This window comes from Artemia sp. Qi Xiang Cuo, chromosome 8 (assembly GCF_049724085.1).
Source record: "Artemia sp. Qi Xiang Cuo chromosome 8, ASM4972408v1, whole genome shotgun sequence".
NCBI classification, from domain to species: Eukaryota; Metazoa; Arthropoda; class Branchiopoda; order Anostraca; family Artemiidae; genus Artemia; species Artemia sp. Qi Xiang Cuo.
In genome coordinates this window covers 18861841-18880035 of record NC_142801.1, presented here as the reverse complement: position 1 = coordinate 18880035, position 18195 = coordinate 18861841, and the positions used below count along the sequence as shown (strand labels likewise).

At 31.1% G+C, this 18195-nt stretch overlaps 1 protein-coding gene across 5 annotated transcripts in view; it reads right to left on the bottom strand.

Moving 5' to 3' along the window:
- The window catches only part of LOC148949214 (cationic amino acid transporter 3-like), a 125167-nt gene that overhangs the window by 70292 nt on the left and 36680 nt on the right, over positions 1 to 18195 (bottom strand). For all 5 annotated transcript variants that reach the window (XM_089093263.1, XM_089093261.1, XM_089093260.1 and 2 more), the window contains exons 6-7: positions 14586 to 14756; positions 313 to 437 (exon numbers count right to left, since the gene is read on the bottom strand). In XM_089093263.1, coding sequence (XP_088949389.1) covers positions 313 to 437; positions 14586 to 14756 — 296 coding nt within the window. The remainder of the gene's footprint in view (positions 1 to 312; positions 438 to 14585; positions 14757 to 18195) is intronic.

Here is an 18195-nt window from a genome sequence, read left to right as displayed (position 1 = left end):
AGAAACAGACCCGCTATATTTTATCCCCCCCCCCCCCCTAATGTGCAAATATATAGCCCAAATTTGTTTCTAAAGTGTTATATTTTAATCTTAACTCGGTATATTTTATTAGGATTGAGCGTCAGAGAAACATATATTAAGAACCGTAAATCAAAAAGCGTTTTGGTATCTACATTAACATTTAACCGCACAAAAAAAGGGGAAAAGGAAAAAAACGTGACAAAGTAATAAGAATATAAATCTTATCTGTGCACTCTTTTGTGCTTATATTCCTTGATAAAAGGCAAATGATAAATAAAAATATGTACAGACCTGAAGATAGTAGGGTACCATTAAGGTCAACACGGTGGAAACACCAAAATAAGCGAAAAAGACAACAACTAAAGTGGTCATTATAGCCAAAGGTATGTCTCGCTTAGGATTTTTGGCCTCTTCACCTAAAAACATATAAACAGTTAATTCAGTTTCGAAGGTATCATAAGCACAAAATAAAGAGAAAGGTAAGGGTAGGTAGAGAGAAAGAGAAGCAGGGGGTTAAAAGATAAAAGTTTGAAATTTCCCTCCATTTTGAGATTCTCGTCATCCTTACCTACTGCCGGATAGGTTCCAGATATAGATAAACATGGTGAGAAGCGAAATTCATTTTCCCAATTATGCCTTCTCAAAGTCGAGAACAGATCTTACCATTGTGGGTAATAGCAGGGAAGGGGGTAAATTTCTCTAATCAGTACGTCTACCAGAACGGTTGTCGGCTTCCGACAAAATTCGGTGAAAATGAGAGCTTATATTTTTCTCGTTTAGCCTTTACCAGCTCCAATCACGATCCGACCTCTGTAGGGAGTCCCTAAATTCGCGCTTTCAGGTCATTTGCCAGAAGACGTTATTTAATTGTAATCAAACTTGACACACTTGACGAAACTTAGTCAGATGTAATAGTAAATGTCCTAGTTTCACTTATTCAGAGTCAGGGAGACTCCGTCAGGGAGACTTATTAAGACTCCGTTGGGGAGGATGGTCCCTAAAGCACTTCAACCAAAATTGGATGGAAGATAAAAAAAAACAAATTGTTGGTTAGTAGGAGCAAGCCTCATACCTCTGCCTTTTTATGTTATGAGCTTAATCCAACCTCTCTGAAAAGTCTCTTTTCACCAGCATAATTACAATGCGGGCTGGCGGATTCATTCAACAAAATCTAGTCAATAGCTACAGTCAAATTGCAACCAGCAGTGGGAGAAGTCGGAAACCCTCAAATTTGGGAAACCCTTGCCCTATCTTGAAATTTAGCAAAGGAACTCGATATTATAAGACGGTAAAGGATTATCCAACAGAAGCGACTGGAATTATCGCAAAATTTGAGTCCCAATTTCTAGAAATAAGGAAAATTGGATATGGGTAGTTCAACGTTTAGACGGCTAAGCTGTATACGTAGGCTGGCCAGTTTCACAGGCTTAGCGCAATATTTCTTTTTTATTTATTTTTATTGGCCCTCATATGATCAGAGATTTTCTCCACAAGATAATAAATAATCATAATTGCTTGAATATAAGGCTGCATATTTAAAGTAAATTAAAAAACCTAAATTTTTTTCAAACAGTTCTGACATGAACAATTCGCAGAACAGGCATTACCATCAGATTAAGACAAAACCATAAGACGAAACAGTATGATTTCATTTTAAGAAAAACACATTATTTCATCCTTATTTCATAACATTATTTCCTAACAAGACATATTACTGCTAAATTTAGTTAAATGGTGGCACTTGATGATTTGTTTGAATACGTTTCCAAAACCACACGTTTTATTTGCATATGACTATTAGCAAAATACATAAATGGCTTATTACCTGTTTATTTTGTCAATACTGTTAATGGCAGGACAATAGCATATGTTTCTTTATTCTTTTCTTCGGTTTCTACTGTTCCAATCCTTATGAAGACAGTTTGTAGACATGACTAAGTACTAATCAAAAAGTCAATATTAGAATCAAATTGCTTCCCAGATCCAGATGGAAGTAGCTGACCATACTACGAAGGCAAACGACATTGTCAAGTGTCATTTATGGAATGACTAGATCACTGTATATAGATATAATACAGTACGATCATTCCCTATCTCATCCATTATACGAACCCAGAATGAGATGCAAGTGCTCCCGAGAACATTTAAACAACTATAAACATAAGCGACATTCAATTTTTTCACGGGTAGACAGGTCAAATTTCTCTTAAACGCAAAACTTGGCTTCAACATTGTAGTCTGACCCACTAATGACAGATTAAATGGGAGGAGCTGTTTGTTCACGCCGAAGATGAAGTGCCAAAAATCACTGACCTGTGATCTTACTGTTATATTATTTATATACAGTGGACTAGATCAAGAAACTAATTAGACCTTTTGCAGAGTGTTTTCTTTAACCAGAAGTTCCAGGTATGAATACACATATTAGATTGGTCGTCCCCTTAGGAATAGCCGACCAATAGCGCTATTTTTTGGCTAGATCTAAAGGAAATTCTGCATAGTGAGCTTGAATCACTTTTCCTCTTTGTCTCACATATTCCTCTTCTTCTGGTAAAAAAGAAGGGTGTGCAGGATCAGTAAGTACCTTTTTTTATTAAAGCAAAGAGTTTGAAAACAACCTCACAGCAACTTATTCCCAATAAAGTACAAGTTAAGGGAACAGATAATCACACTAAACAAGTTTTCAGAACAAAATATAATATTATGTTAGTTAAAGCACGGATCGATTCTTTTGTCGAAGTCAAATTTCAGAAAAAGAGCGAAAAATTGAAGCAAACATGTCGTAATTGGAGGCTATGCTTAATTTAACATAAAATTTGCGTTTATATCACTCAATTTTTAATTACTTTAGAAGAGTGGAAACAGCAGCCTTTTTCAAATCTTGATGCGTTTTCAACTGTTGTTTAGCAGTTCTTGCAAATAAAACGACAAGTAGCAACTACCTGGGAAAGCTTAGACTACTGATCATAATTATAATGTCATCGACCAACCGTCAAGATTTCTGGCAAGTGCTTAAAATATATAAAATAGTTTGGTCGTCAAAAAGCCTGCCTTTGTGCTTTCTAGACCTTTCATGTCTCGACCACTTGAATGCTACCGACAAAATAAGAGTTTCTATGTCCACTTACACACGAAGACAGTGCTAAAATTCAAGTGCTACCGACAGAATGGCAGTTTTATGTCTAATTGCATGTGAAGCCATGGCCTTGAAAAAGTCTGAAACTGGAACAGTTAACACATGAACGACAAGTCAATATCGATTGCTGTCGATGTAACAATAGTTTTCTGTCATATGCAAACAGGTTTGTTGCTTCTTTTTTTACTGGAACAGTTTCGGCGCGAAAGGCAACTAAACAGTTTGCCAATCAGCTTACAAGGATGTTCCATATGATCTCCTACATTGAGCGATGAAATGGAGCCGTAGCTATTAACAGAGAAAATCTTTATCGTTGTAGGTGTGATAGGTTCAGATTTCAAGTCCAACAATGAGACAAGATTGGCTTTTATGGGACCAGTTTTATGTAAAACATAGAATTTTCTCTGCAAAAAGAAAGAAGTATAACCCCTAGCTGTCTTAAGTATGGAATTCCCCGCTCAAAACAGTTTTTACCCATTGCTGCTAGTCGGAAAAAAGATTTGTCTTACCTTACTTTTGCAATTTTTGACTTTTCTCCTTTTATGGATCGTTTCTAAAACTTTAAAATAATTTCTCAAGGTTCCTTTTTTATTATTTTCTAGCAAGTTCTTCTAGGATATAAAGCTGTAACTTTTTACTTTTAACTTGTTTTTACCTTTAATTTCTTTAATTAAAATAAATGAATTAGATAACTAAAATAAAATTTTTAAATTGTGTTGTTTTTTTTTCGGTGACAGTGAGTTGACATTTTAACTTTTTTTATTCCTTTAATGGATGGTTTCTAAAACTTTAAATAAATTTTTCAAAGTTCCTTTTTTATTCTTTTCCAGCAAGTAAAGCTGTAACTTTTTCCTTTTTTGTCTTTTTTTTACTTTTAACTTGTTTTTACCTTTAATTTCTTTAATTAAAATAAAATGAATTAGATAACTAAAATAACATTTTTAAATTGTCTTGTTTTTTTTTTCGGTGACAGTGAGTTGACATTTTAACTTTTTACTCCTTTCATGGATGGTTTCTAAAACTTTAAATAAATTTTTCAAAGTTCCTTTTTTATTCTTTTCTAGCAAGTAAAGCTGTAACTTTTTCCTTTTTTATCTTTTTTTTACTTTTAACTTGTTTTTACCTTTAATTTCTTTAATTAAAATAAATGAATTAGATAACTAAAATAAAATTTTTAAATTGTGTTGTTTTTTTTCGGTGACAGTGAGTTGACATTTTAACTTTTTTACTCCTTTAATGGATGGTTTCTAAAACTTTAAATAAATTTTTCAAAGTTCCTTTTTCATTCTTTTCTAGCAAGTAAAGCTATATCTTTTTCCTTTTTTTACTGTTAACTTGTTTTTACCTTTAATTTCTTTAATTAAAATAAATGAATTAGATAACTAAAATAAAAATTTTAAATTGTGTTGTTTTTTTCGGTGACAGTGAGTTGACATTTTAACTTTTTTACTCCTTTAATGGATGGTTTCTAAAACTTTAAATAAATTTTTCAAAGTTCCTTTTTTATTCTTTTCTAGCAAGTAAAGCTGTAACTTTTTCCTTTTTTATCTTTTTTTTACTTTTAACTTGTTTTTACCTTTAATTTCTTTAATTAAAATAAATGAATTAGATAACTAAAATAAAATTTTTAAATTGTGTTGTTTTTTTCGGTGACAGTGAGTTGACATTTTAACTTTTTTACTCCTTTAATGGATGGTTTCTAAAACTTTAAATAAATTTTTCAAAGTTCCTTTTTTATTCTTTTCTAGCAAGTAAAGCTGTAACTTTTTCCTTTTTTATCTTTTTTTTACTTTTAACTTGTTTTTACCTTTAATTTCTTTAATTAAAATAAAATGAATTAGATAACTAAAATAACATTTTTAAATTGTGTTGTTTTTTTTTTGGGGTGACAGTGAGTTGACATTTTAACTTTTTACTCCTTTCATGGATGGTTTCTAAAGCTTTAAATAAATTTTTCAAAGTTCCTTTTTTATTCTTTTCTAGCAAGTAAAGCTGTAACTTTTTCCTTTTTTATCTTTTTTTTACTTTTAACTTGTTTTTACCTTTAATTTCTTTAATTAAAATAAATGAATTAGATAACTAAAATAAAATTTTTAAATTGTGTTGTTTTTTTTCGGTGACAGTGAGTTGACATTTTAACTTTTTTACTCCTTTAATGGATGGTTTCTAAAACTTTAAATAAATTTTTCAAAGTTCCTTTTTTATTCTTTTCTAGCAAGTAAAGCTATAACTTTTCCTTTTTTTAATTTCTTAGACCACACTGCTTTTCCATTAAAAACAAAAAAAAATTTTTTAAACACGAAAAACGGGTTTTAATTTTCTAACAAGCATTTAAATAAAAAAAAATTATTTTGGAAAAAAAGATCCTAATTTTTGGGCCCCAAATCCGGTTGCCTTTAACAACGGAAAAAAAAAAAAAAAAAAAAAAAATAAATAAAGAAAAAAAAAAAACAACTTAAATTACATTGAAAAAAAAAAAAAAAAAAAAAAAACGATAAAAAACAGAAAAAAATCAATAAAAAAAAAAAAAAAAAATAAAAAACCTCACATATTAATTAAAAACTTCCATGCACTGAATGTCTTTCAACTGGCCTCCTCTCAGTATATAAATGGAAATATATTAAATAAACACTTCCATGTACTGAATGTCTATATTGATTCTACTCGCCTCCTCCCAGTATATAAATTGAAATCTATCAAAAATGAAGAAATTATTTATACTTAGACCAAAACAATAAAAGGTCAACTAACCCCCCGGTCCATAACCCTTAATTAAATTTCACAAGTTCATCAACCATTTTATGAATTATAAATTGAATGGATTCGTTTTGTTGCAAGCTTAGCTGCAATTCGTTTACTTTTCTCATCATTTAACCCATTCTGACCTTTGTTCGCAATGTCATCTTTCGTTTCAGAAATATTATTAAAATCAGTATTGGTTGAATATCTTGCCTGCATTTTAATTAAACTATTATAAATTGAATTGATCCCACATTCCCCTTCATCTCTATTGATACTAGTACCCCCATATATTATCTTTTTTATTTCTATAATTTCCCTGAAGCTTTGTAAAAGTCCTACAGACGTATCTACTATTTTTGTTTGATCAAATAAAATACTGTGATGAGGAAAATTATAAAGATGTTCTGCAACCGCTGACTCAAACGTTTCTGGTGTTTTGTTTTGTTTTAGAGCGTAATCTATTGCATTCTTGTGTTGTTCTAGCCTATTTTCTAAAGTTTGTTGCGTTCTACCCACATATAATTTTCCACAAGAACATGGAATTTTGTATACTCCCTTTTGCAAATTTCTCGGTATCTTGTCTTTCCCTTTATTTAACAACGAGCTTATATTATGTCCTGATTTAAATGCTGTATTTATATTATGTTTTTTTAATTCTCTTCTTAATTTTTGTGATAAAATTGGTACAAAAGGCAAAGTTATGTAATTTGTTTCTTGATTTGACCCATCTTCTTCTAATATTTTTAGCTCCGTCAACTTTTTTTTCCTCTTTTAAATTATTTGATAAATCATTTTTTCCGGATAGCCATTACCTATTAGAATATCCTTAATAAAAATTAGTTCATTTCTTATGTATCTTGGTGATGCTAATTTTAATACCCTATCCACTAAAGAAATAACCACACCCTTTTTTACTTGGATCGGGTGATTTGATGTGAAAGACAAATAACGGTTGTTACTAGTGGGTTTACGGTAAATTGAAAATGCTAGTTCATTATTATTTCTATGGATCAAAATATCTAGAAACGGTAACTTATTCTCTGTTTCCTTTTCAATTGTAAAAATTAACTCTCCTCCCAAATTATTTAAATGTTCCAAGAAACCTTCAATTTCTGATTCCCAGTAATTCCAAATAACTAAAATATCATCCATATATCTGCCCCAAAATTTAGGTTTAAAAAAATATGTTTCTATAGCTAAATTTTCAACATACTCTACATAAATATTTGCTAACAACGGACTGAAAGGCCCTCCCATTGCTAAACCCCTAATTTGATGGTAAAAATTATCTCTAAACTTGAAATAGTTAGTATATCTGCTAGTTATTTTGACTAAATTTAATATAGTTTCCAGTTCAATTCCCGAAGGTAATTCTTCTATCTCATTTTTTCGTTCCTCAAGTTTTTTGGATAAAATACTAAACGATTTATAAAAAGGAATATACGTATACATGGATTTTATATCGAAACTGAACAATCTAGATTCTTCTGATATTTCTACACTTATAAGTTTGTCTTTTAAAAATTCCGAGTTTTTTATATACGAATTTTGGAGATATAATAATGGTTTAAGTGTCATTGCTGCCCATTTCTCGATTTTTACCGTTGGTGAATTTGTTGTTGAAACAATAGGTCTTAAGGTGATGCCTTTTTTATGTATTTTTGGCAAACCATATATTCTATGGCTAAATGATGCCCTTGTAAAGAACTTGTGATAAATCTGGTGTGTGATACTTCCATTTGTTTTAAGGTCTTCTAAATCTTTTCTTAATCTTTTAGCATACAAATTAGTTGGGTCCGAGTTAAGTTTTATATATGTTGAAGTATCACTTAGAATTGTTTCTATTTTACTGTCATAATCATCTTTTTCTAGTATTACTACTGTATTGCTCTTATCCGCTTTCGTTATTATTAGAGAATCATCTTTTTTTTAAATCTTTTAAAATTTTAAAATCTTATTCTTAAATTTTTCTTGATAACTACAAAAATCTGTTAAAATATTCACTACCCTTAGTCTTAATTCATCTACATTATTTATATCTTTTGGAAACTTATGAATCCCTGTTTCAATCTTTGAAATAATTTCATCTATCGGTACATTTTTAGGATTTATTCAAAATTTTATAACTCTTTCAAGGATTTACTTTTGTTCTTTCCATGTTCTTGTGGAAAATTTTATGTGGGTAGAACGCAACAAACTTTAGAAAATAGGCTAGAACAACACAAGAATGCAATAGATTACGCTCTAAAACAAAACAAAACACCAGAAACGTTTGAGTCAGCGGTTGCAGAACATCTTTATAATTTTCCTCATCACAGTATTTTATTTGATCAAACAAAATTAGTAGATACGTCTGTAGGACTTTTACAAAGCTTCAGGGAAATTATAGAAATAAAAAAGATAATATATGGGGGTACTAGTATAAATAGAGATAAAGTGGAATTTGGGATCAATTCAATTTATAATAGTTTAATTAAAATGCAGGCAAGATATTCAACCAATACTGATTTTAATAATATTTCTGAAAAGAAAGATGACCTTGCGAACAAAGGTCAGAATGGGTTAAATGATGAGAAAAGTAAACGAACTGCAGCTAAGCTTGCAACAAAACGAATCCATTCAATTTATAATTCATAAAATGGTTGATGAACTTGTGAAATTTAATTAAGGGTTATGGACCGGGGGTTAGTTGACCTTTTATTGTTTTGGTCTAAGTATAAATATATTCTTCATTTTTGATAGATTTCAATTTATATACTGGGAGGAGGCGAGTAGAATCAATATAGACATTCAGTACATGGAAGTGTTTATTTAATATATTTCCATTTATATACTGAGAGGAGGCCAGTTGAAAGACATTCAGTGCATGGAAGTGTTTAATTAATATGTGAGTTTTGTTCTTATTTATTTATATTTTTCTTTAGTTTTTGCTTTTTTTTCTCTTTATGTTTTTATTTTTTTTTATTTTATTGTAATTTTTTTTGTTTTTTTTTTTTTTTGCTTTATTTTTTTTTTTTTTTTTTTTTTTTTTTTTTCGTTGAGAAAGGCTCCCGGGTGTGGGGCCGAAATATTCGGTGCTTTTGTGGATAATTAAATTTTTTGTAGTTCACTGCTTGTTAGAAAATTAAAACCCGTTTTTCGTGTTTAAAAAATTTTTTTTTGTTTTTTCCTTTTTTTACTGTTAACTTGTTTTTACCTTTAATTTCTTTAATTAAAATAAATGAATTAGATAACTAAAATAAAAATTTTAAATTGTGTTGTTTTTTTCGGTGACAGTGAGTTGACATTTTAACTTTTTTACTCCTTTAATGGATGGTTTCTAAAACTTTAAATAAATTTTTCAAAGTTCCTTTTTTATTCTTTTCTAGCAAGTAAAGCTGTAACTTTTTTCTTTTTTATCTTTTTTTTACTTTTAACTTGTTTTTACCTTTAATTTCTTTAATTAAAATAAATAAATTAGATAACTAAAATAAAATTTTTAAATTGTGTTGTTTTTTTCGGTGACAGTGAGTTGACATTTTAACTTTTTTACTCCTTTAATGGATGGTTTCTAAAACTTTAAATAAATTTTTCAAAGTTCCTTTTTTATTCTTTTCTAGCAAGTAAAGCTGTAACTTTTTCCTTTTTTATCTTTTTTTTACTTTTAACTTGTTTTTACCTTTAATTTCTTTAATTAAAATAAATGAATTAGATAACTAAAATAAAATTTTTAAATTGTGTTGTTTTTTTTCGGTGACAGTGAGTTGACATTTTAACTTTTTTACTCCTTTAATGGATGGTTTCTAAAACTTTAAATAAGTTTTTCAAAGTTCCTTTTTTATTCTTTTCTAGCAAGTAAATCTATAACTTTTTCCTTTTTTACCTTTTTTTTACTTTTAACTTGTTTTTACCTTTAATTTCTTTGATTAAAATAAATGAATTAGATAACTAAAATAAAATTTTTAAATTGTGTTGTTTTTTTCGGTGACAGTGAGTTGACTTTTTAACTTTTTTACTCCTTTAATGGATGGTTTCTAAAACTTTAAATAAATTTTTCAAAGTTCCTTTTTTATTCTTTTCTAGTAAGTAAAGCTGTAACTTTTTCCTTTTTTATCTTTTTTTTTTACTTTTAACTTGTTTTTACCTTTAATTTCTTTAATTAAAATAAAATGAATTAGATAACTAAAATAACATTTTTAAATTGTGTTGTTTTTTTTCGGTGACAGTGAGTTGACATTTTAACTTTTTACTCCTTTCATGGATGGTTTCTAAAACTTTGAATTAATTTTTCAAAGTTCCTCTTTTATTATTTTCTAGCAAATTCTTCTAAACACTGTTGATATCTCCCAACTTTACCAGAGGTGGCCATCAACGGCTACAAAAGCCACACCGTGAACATAGATCAAGAAGAAGGTCGGGGAATTATTTGCTATGTCTTAGACAATTTATCGGTCCAGAAAGTATCATCAACAACAAATGGACAGGAAATTATTTGGCTCCAGATATCAAACACAAACCAAGCAACTCTAAATTTGGCTGTAGTATATAGAAGTCCAAATAGCACAGCCGTGAATGACCAAGTACTCTTTAAAGATATTCACACTATATGTCGACGATTAAAAGAACCAACTCTCATCATTGGAGATTTCAATTACCCTAACATAGATTGGGACCTTCCAAACCTCCTAGAGCATGGGGGGCCACCCTCACAGAAGGAATTTCTGAAGGTAGTGAACGATAATTACCTAGAACAGCTTATTAAAAAACCAACAGGAATCCGAGGAAGCGACAAGCTAACACTGGTGGACCTAGTCCTATGCAAAATATGGAACTAATAAATGAACTTACTATAGGTCCTCCCGTAGGAAATTCGGACCAGGCTACAATTTACTTAAAGGCGATTATAAGTTGCGAAATTATGAGAAAAAAAGAGAGGTAGGTGTATTCAAAAGGTGATTACAATACCATGCGAACGGAGCTAGAAGTTTTTAACTGGACTGAAATACTAAACAACACATATCTAGTAGATAGCATGTACATAAAGTTTGCATCCGTAATCACAGACCACACAAAGAAGTATGTATAAATAGAAAATATTTTAACACGACCGCCTCTAAAACGAGAGATCCTTGAACTAATAAAAACCAAGCGGCAAGCCTGGGAGACACTCAAGCAGACCGACACAGAAAGTTATCGTAGAAATTATCACAGAATCACCAAGAAATTTAGGAAAGCCACTAGACATGAATCAAGCGAAAAGGAGAGGAAAGTAGCCGAAAACTCAAAGATCAACCCCAAGGCGTTTTGGAACTTCCTGAATTCGAAACGAAAAGAACAACCTGCTATTCCCGATCTTAGAAACTCAGCAACAAATTTAACAATCAGTGACCCAATAGCTAAAGCCAACCTACCCTAATCAGCAGTTTTCCACAGCTTTCACAACAGAGAGTGACAAAGATGAAAGGCAAGAAGAATTACAGCCACTAGTCACAGACAAATTTGAAGAAATAGAACTGAAAATACAAATGGTCTACAAAAACTAAAAAATCTAAACCCTTACAAATCAGAAGGTTCAGATGGCCTACATCCTAAAGTACTCAAAGAGCTGGCACAGGAAATTGCAGCGCCATTGTACTACATTTTTGTCAAATCGCTACAAACAGGGAACCTGCCTGATACATGGAAGCAAGCAACGGTGATACCCCTCTTCAAAAAAGGAAGCAAATCAGATTCAAGTAACTACAGACCTATCAGTTTAACCTGTATCACATGCAAAATACTAAAATCTTTAATCCACGATAATATATTACAGTACCTACTCGAAAGAAGCCTCATTTCACCCGCACAGTTTGGATTTCTTAAGAAATGATCAGTAGAAAGCCAGCTACTTGTCGCTACAAACGCCTGGAGAATATATATGAATAGTTGGATGCAGGTTAATATTTTATACTTAGATCTCAGAAAAGCCTTTGATAAAGTCCCACAAAGTCAACTTCTTCAAAAACTACAGTCTATCGGTGTTGGCGATACTATTCTAAAGTGGGTTCTCAACGTTCTGAAAGGAAGATCTCAGCGAGTGAGACTGGGGGGATATTTTAGCAGCAATGAGACAAAAGTCACAAGTGGAGTAGTCCAAGGTAGTGTTCTGGGGCCTTTACTATTCAATATTTACATAAATGATCTCCCAAATAACATTCTGAGATACTGCTTTATGCGCAATAACAAGCTTTGAAGATACAGAAATACTCCAGCAAGACTTAAACAAAATAGCACAATGGATGAAAAAATGGAGCATGGAAGTGAATACAGAAAAAAGTTGTCATGTTCGGCAAGGCCCAAAACACATTTCTCGGCACTACTGCTTTGAAGGACAATAGATACCTATACAAGAAGAAGCGCGAGACTTGGGAGTGACCTGACTTTCACCAAGCACTACGAGTCAATCATCTCTAAGTCATCACAAGTCTTGGGAATTATTCGAAGAAATTTCTCTCTTACTGACTCAACACTGTTTTCTACACTCTTCAAATCGTTAGTGAGACCAATAATCGAATAAGGTCATTCAACAACCAGACCATTTTTTCAAAAAGACAGCAATGCAATAGAAAAAATCCAAAGGAGGGCTACTAAATTTGTTCCATCACTTAGAGACTTATCATACCAAGACCGTTTGAAAAAATTGTCGCTCCCAAGTCTCTCACACCGATTTTTGAGAGGAGATCCTCTTGAAGTATATAAAATATGCAACAGATACTACGACAACATCCCTCCAGAAGAGATAATAACATTCAAGAATAAAAGTCTGAGAGGTCACGAGTTTGAGCTAACCGAAGAACATTTCAGAAGAGATGTTGGTAGATGGGCATTCAGCAACCTCATTATCTCCGAGTGGAACGCACTACCATCAGACACTGTCAACTCAGATTCATTCAATGCATTTAAGAACAAGATTGACAATCATTATAGTGAAAAAGCATTGGATTATTTAAATTTTTGTAGATAGAAGCGTAAGCCTGTTTTCGCAATATATTATTATTATTATTATTATTATTATTATAAAGCTGCAACTTTTGTCTTTTTTATCTTTTTTTACGTTTAACTTGTTTTATCCTTAATTTTTTTAAATTAAATCAAAATTAATTAGATAACTAAATTTAATTAATTTTTTTTCGTTTACAATGAGTAAAATTCTTCTGAAATCTTGAAACAGTGGGGCTAGCCTATGAGTAGCCTAGTTTAGAAGGTTTATTCAGTTTTACGAGAAAACACATCCAAAGTTAGAAACCCTATAGAGAAAACACATCCAAAGTTCTTAAACAGGAACTGCATCATTAGGAGCAAGAGAGAATTCAACGAATAATCATAGTTTCAAAAGGCTAGTTTATTTTCAAACTTCTCTGGATAAATTATACGAATAGTTGAATCTAGCTAGAATGAACATTACCAGCTTCAAGAGGAGAGAATTTGGTTTTGAACTTAAATTTCTTTGTGGTAGGGCTCAAAGAAAGAGTGCGAAGGGGGCAATTTTTTCCAATCCAAGTGCAATTTATTAATTGGCAGAAACCCCTCTTTGCTCTAAGGTACAGGAATATTAAAGTGCATTAAAATGTAATGTCTTATGAATACTCTTAAAAGAACACCTTCTCAATTATTTTTTTTTTTTTCATCATTCTGGTATATGGCCTTACCTGAGTTTATAATGTCTGCGATTATTTTTTTTTTTTTTCGACTGTTGATAACCACAATTTAAAAAATAAATAAAAAAGCAAGAAATTATTCATGGTTTCATCCCAAGTAGATTTTATCACGACCTATCTGAACCAGCCTTCTGTTCCCACTTCCTCGCGAATTCTTTCTGAAACTTTTATAATTATACATCTTTTCATTTAATTTTTTGACTCCTTTCATAGATGGTTTCTGAAACTTTGAATTAATTTTTCAGAGTTCCTTTTTTATTATTTTATAGTAAGTTCTTCTAGGATATAAAGCTGCAACTTTTCGTTGAAGTTGAAATCAAATAGTTTTACTGAGTTTTCGAAGGAACAAAAAACAAAGCTAACCTATACATTTAGCAAAAATGCAAGAATCTTGAAAAAGACCAAACAACTGATATTTTAAGTTATATATCCTAGCTGTGCAGACTTTGCATTACCCCTCAATCCCGTATGCTGGATTTCGTGGCTTTTATCTAATATGGTATTCAGAAGCAATGTTTCCTTGGTAGGGAGGAGGAATGTGACAATGAAAGTTGGACTGTAGGCATTTCAGTCCCAACTCATGTTTATTCGTCTTATTCATAATAAATTCAGACGTAGCTGCTTTATGGCATCTTGAGAAGAAGTGGAGGATGAACCTACTAGGTAATCAATTTGAGAAAGGTTTCTTTGGCAATTTCGGATAGCGCCACCTCAGATATGCACACACAAATGAAAAGGTCCAAGAATGTTCTATATAGACTTTTAAAGAGACTCGCTGCCATTTTTATTTTTCGGGGGGAACATAAGGCATTTGAAGCACAATTTAATGTTCTGCAAATGATTAGGTATGTCTACGCCCATCAATCGTATTTTGATAGTAGTGGCGAAGTTCCACAGATTATTTGGCCTTTTTTTCGCAGAACTTGAAAACTGTGGCGGCCGTGTGCAAGACGAGAAAGAAAATGAATGTTTGTATTAGAAAAACAACTGACCAGATTTAATTTACTTACTTGTCGCTGCTATACTGTCAAAACCGACAAAAGCAAAGAAACATGTGGCTGCCCCATCCATAATCCCGGCCAAACCAAACGGTGCAAAGCCACCGACACCAACATCCTCTTCGGTGAAGGTTTCATTATAGTCTGTCTCATTAAATGAAATTTGCCAGTTGCTTCCATCAACTGAAAAAAACAACTTAATGTTCAAAAATGAAGTGTAGATCTACCCTCCTAAATAAAAAGACGATGAAAAAACCACTTTGGACAATCGCAAAGTTAGATTTCGTGGTCAGCACGGATACAACCTAAATTGGACCCGCTAGTTAGCAGTAGTTTATTTAGAGTTGGGGTGGCAAACTTGAAAAAAATAGGTAAATTATATGGAAAATATTACAAATTAAGTACAAATTATGGAACGTGTCACAAAATGTTGAAATTTAAGAGAACTGAGTAAGTTCAATGCATCTGCCCGTGCGTCGACCCCTACGAATTAAGAAAAGCTGAATCAATTCTTTAAATCTGTTTTCAAGCGTCTCATTTGACGCCTAAACTAATTAAAATTTGTAGTTTTCAAAACCCATAATGGCTTATTTCCTATCATGAAGAAATAACTACCAATGGTGGTTCTGTTACAAGAACTTCTTTATGCCGAGTACTGAATGCATTGACTTTTTGTATTGTTTGTATTATTGTATATCTTATATTTTTTCTTATATTTTATTGTATTTTATTATATATATTGTATTTATTTTATATTGTATTTTTATATTATATTATTATATATTGTATTATATTTTATTAAATATATTGTATATTTTATATTTTTTTATATTTTATTGTATTTTATTATATATATTGTATTTATTTTATATTGTATTATTATATATTGTATTATATTTTATTATATATATTGTATATTTTATATATTAAAAAGTATTGTATATTTTTGTATGTTTGTATCACAGTTCATATAATTATCCAGTAAGCTTATCGCAGATCATTTCTGGTCTTCGTCTTCGGTGCGAACAAAAAGCTCCTCCCACTTATTTCTGCATTAGCGGGAATGCAGGTTAGTCTGTTTCCGATTGTTTCCGACAAAGTACATTAGTTGTAATAGGGGGTTTCCACTTGTTTCCGATGAGATCACAGTCTGACTTGTCTACCCGTGAAAAGATCTGACTTCGCTTATGTTTATATCTGCAAAAACGTTCTCCGGAGCACTCGCACCCCGGTCCGGGTTTTTATAATGGGTGAGATAGAGAATGATCATACTGGATAATTATATGAACTGTGGTTTGTATATTGTATGTATTGTTTTGCATAAACTTTTCTCATATAAATTCACCCTCCCCCCCTTATTTGTTTTCATTTTCCTGTAAAATGTTTGCCAAATACTTTTTGATTTGCAACAATCAATATACAGTAATGATCAACATTATTTCGCTCATAGATTTATCAAATTATCTCTTTGTATCATATGCTTCGCCTTCTTATGCTTTCTTATGCTTCTTACGCCTTCTTATGCTTATTACTTTTATCATATGCTTTGTCTCCTCTTTTCCATACAAGAAATTTCAAAATAATCGAACAATCAAACAATCGAGTCATCATGCATTAATTCCCTTAATCTAAATTCCAGATTAGAAAAATAAGTCTTTCATTTTTATCTTACTTCCAAAAGTAGCTTAAATTGAAAGTGAAAATGAACAATACTGATCATAATTCTGATTTTTTCATTTTTAAAGGAGATAAAAAAATTGTTCGAAACTAGTGCATGATTGAAATCGTAAAAATGCGTTATTAACTTGGTAATCAAATCTTCATATATATTTTCTCTCAGCTTTCATAATCTCTTTTCTCCACAAAGAAAATACAATGTCCTATTTTCAAAATAATCCAAATCAAACAATCGAATCATCATGCATTCATTTCGTTAGTTTAAAATCCAAATTAGAAAGCTGATCTCTTTTGTCAATCTACTTTTGTAAGAAATTTAAGTAGAAACTAAAAATAAACAATACTTACAATTACTTTGCTATTTTTTTTCAAGGTAACAAAAAAAAGTGTGCAAAATTCAGTATTAATTTGAAAATCAAATTTCCCTCTTTTTACAAGCTTTCATAATCTCTTTTTGATGCAAAGAAAATACAAAGCCCTATTCTTCAACATATTTCTAAACCAAACAATCGAATCACCATGCATTACTCTATTGAACTTGAGGTCTAGGTTAGAAAAATAAGCCAATTTTACTTTCGAAAAAAATTATAAAAATAAATTATAAAAGTAAATCTCAATTATTTTAAAAAGCGGTTATGAAGTAGTTTAAAAATTAGACTGAAAGGCCTAAATTTCGCCACTGATTTGGAAATAAAATTTTCAGGTTTTTTAAATAATCAGTTTCATCTTCAATTTTTCTTCCAGAGTAATTAAAATCTCCTTTTTTCAAAATAATCTAAATCTAATAGTCATATCCTCATGAATAAGTTCTGAGACCGCATTGACTGCACAGGACGCACGAAAAAAACAACAACGGATCAAAACACGAGGAGAATTATCAGTCAAAAATAAAGAAAACAAATCAGATATTTTAGCAAATCCCCCCACTAAGCCGCCTTCAGTTTTAAAATAAATAATACACATACTATGAATGAAAAAAATAACCGTTTATGAAGGTTGCTTCTAGAGGTTATTTATTTTTCTTTTACCTAAATACATAAAACCGAATGTACGTCTGTCTGTCCTGTATGCATTGCTACACTGTCCATCCGATCGCCAAGAAACTTTAAGAAGGAAGAGATTGTTGAGTACACTTTTGCAAGGTTCTAGGTATAAAATTCCGCATCCCCAAGGCCCTCTTAATACTTTTCGTGCTGACTGAAATTAGAGACCTCTGAACATAAATTCTTAACAGTTTCATCCGTTCAAATCTCACATTATTCACATTTTCTGGGTATTATTTATCCAATAGCGCCTGACGGGTAAGTTGTAAGCCTAAAAACTAATTTTTCAAACACTTTTAAATTTAAAAATACGATCGTTATTTTACATGGTGGAAATTTTCCCGGGGGAATTTTCCGCGTAGAACTGTCGGAGACACGGCTTAGCAGTTGTTTTCACAAAATACCTGCACTTTATTCACTGGCTGAAAGTCATCCTCGTTTGATTTAGCACTTTTTTCTTTTGTTTGTTTTTGTTTTCATTTTCTGTTTTATTTCTTTTTTCATTTGCTTTTATTCTTCGTTCTTTCGTCCGTTACATTTTCCGTTACAATCCGCTCGTTTTCTCGTTTACACCATGCATCATTCTAGTTTACTTGAATTTCAGATTCAAAAAACAAACAAATCCATCTTGTTTATCTTACTTTCAAGACTAGTTTAATCTGGATCCTCTTGCTAATCTCCTCATTTGAAATGCATTAGGATCTTCTCTCAAAATTGTCCTGCTTTAATCAAAGCTTCAAATCAACAAAAGCTGTTACTTAATTTATGTGGCCTAATTAAACTCAGACATAAAGCAATTAACTTTGTTATCTAATTAAAAGTTATTGTCTAAATTACTCGCCTTACTTCAACCGTAGCTCTAGAACAGCAAAACTACATAAATATAGCAAATTAAAGAACTG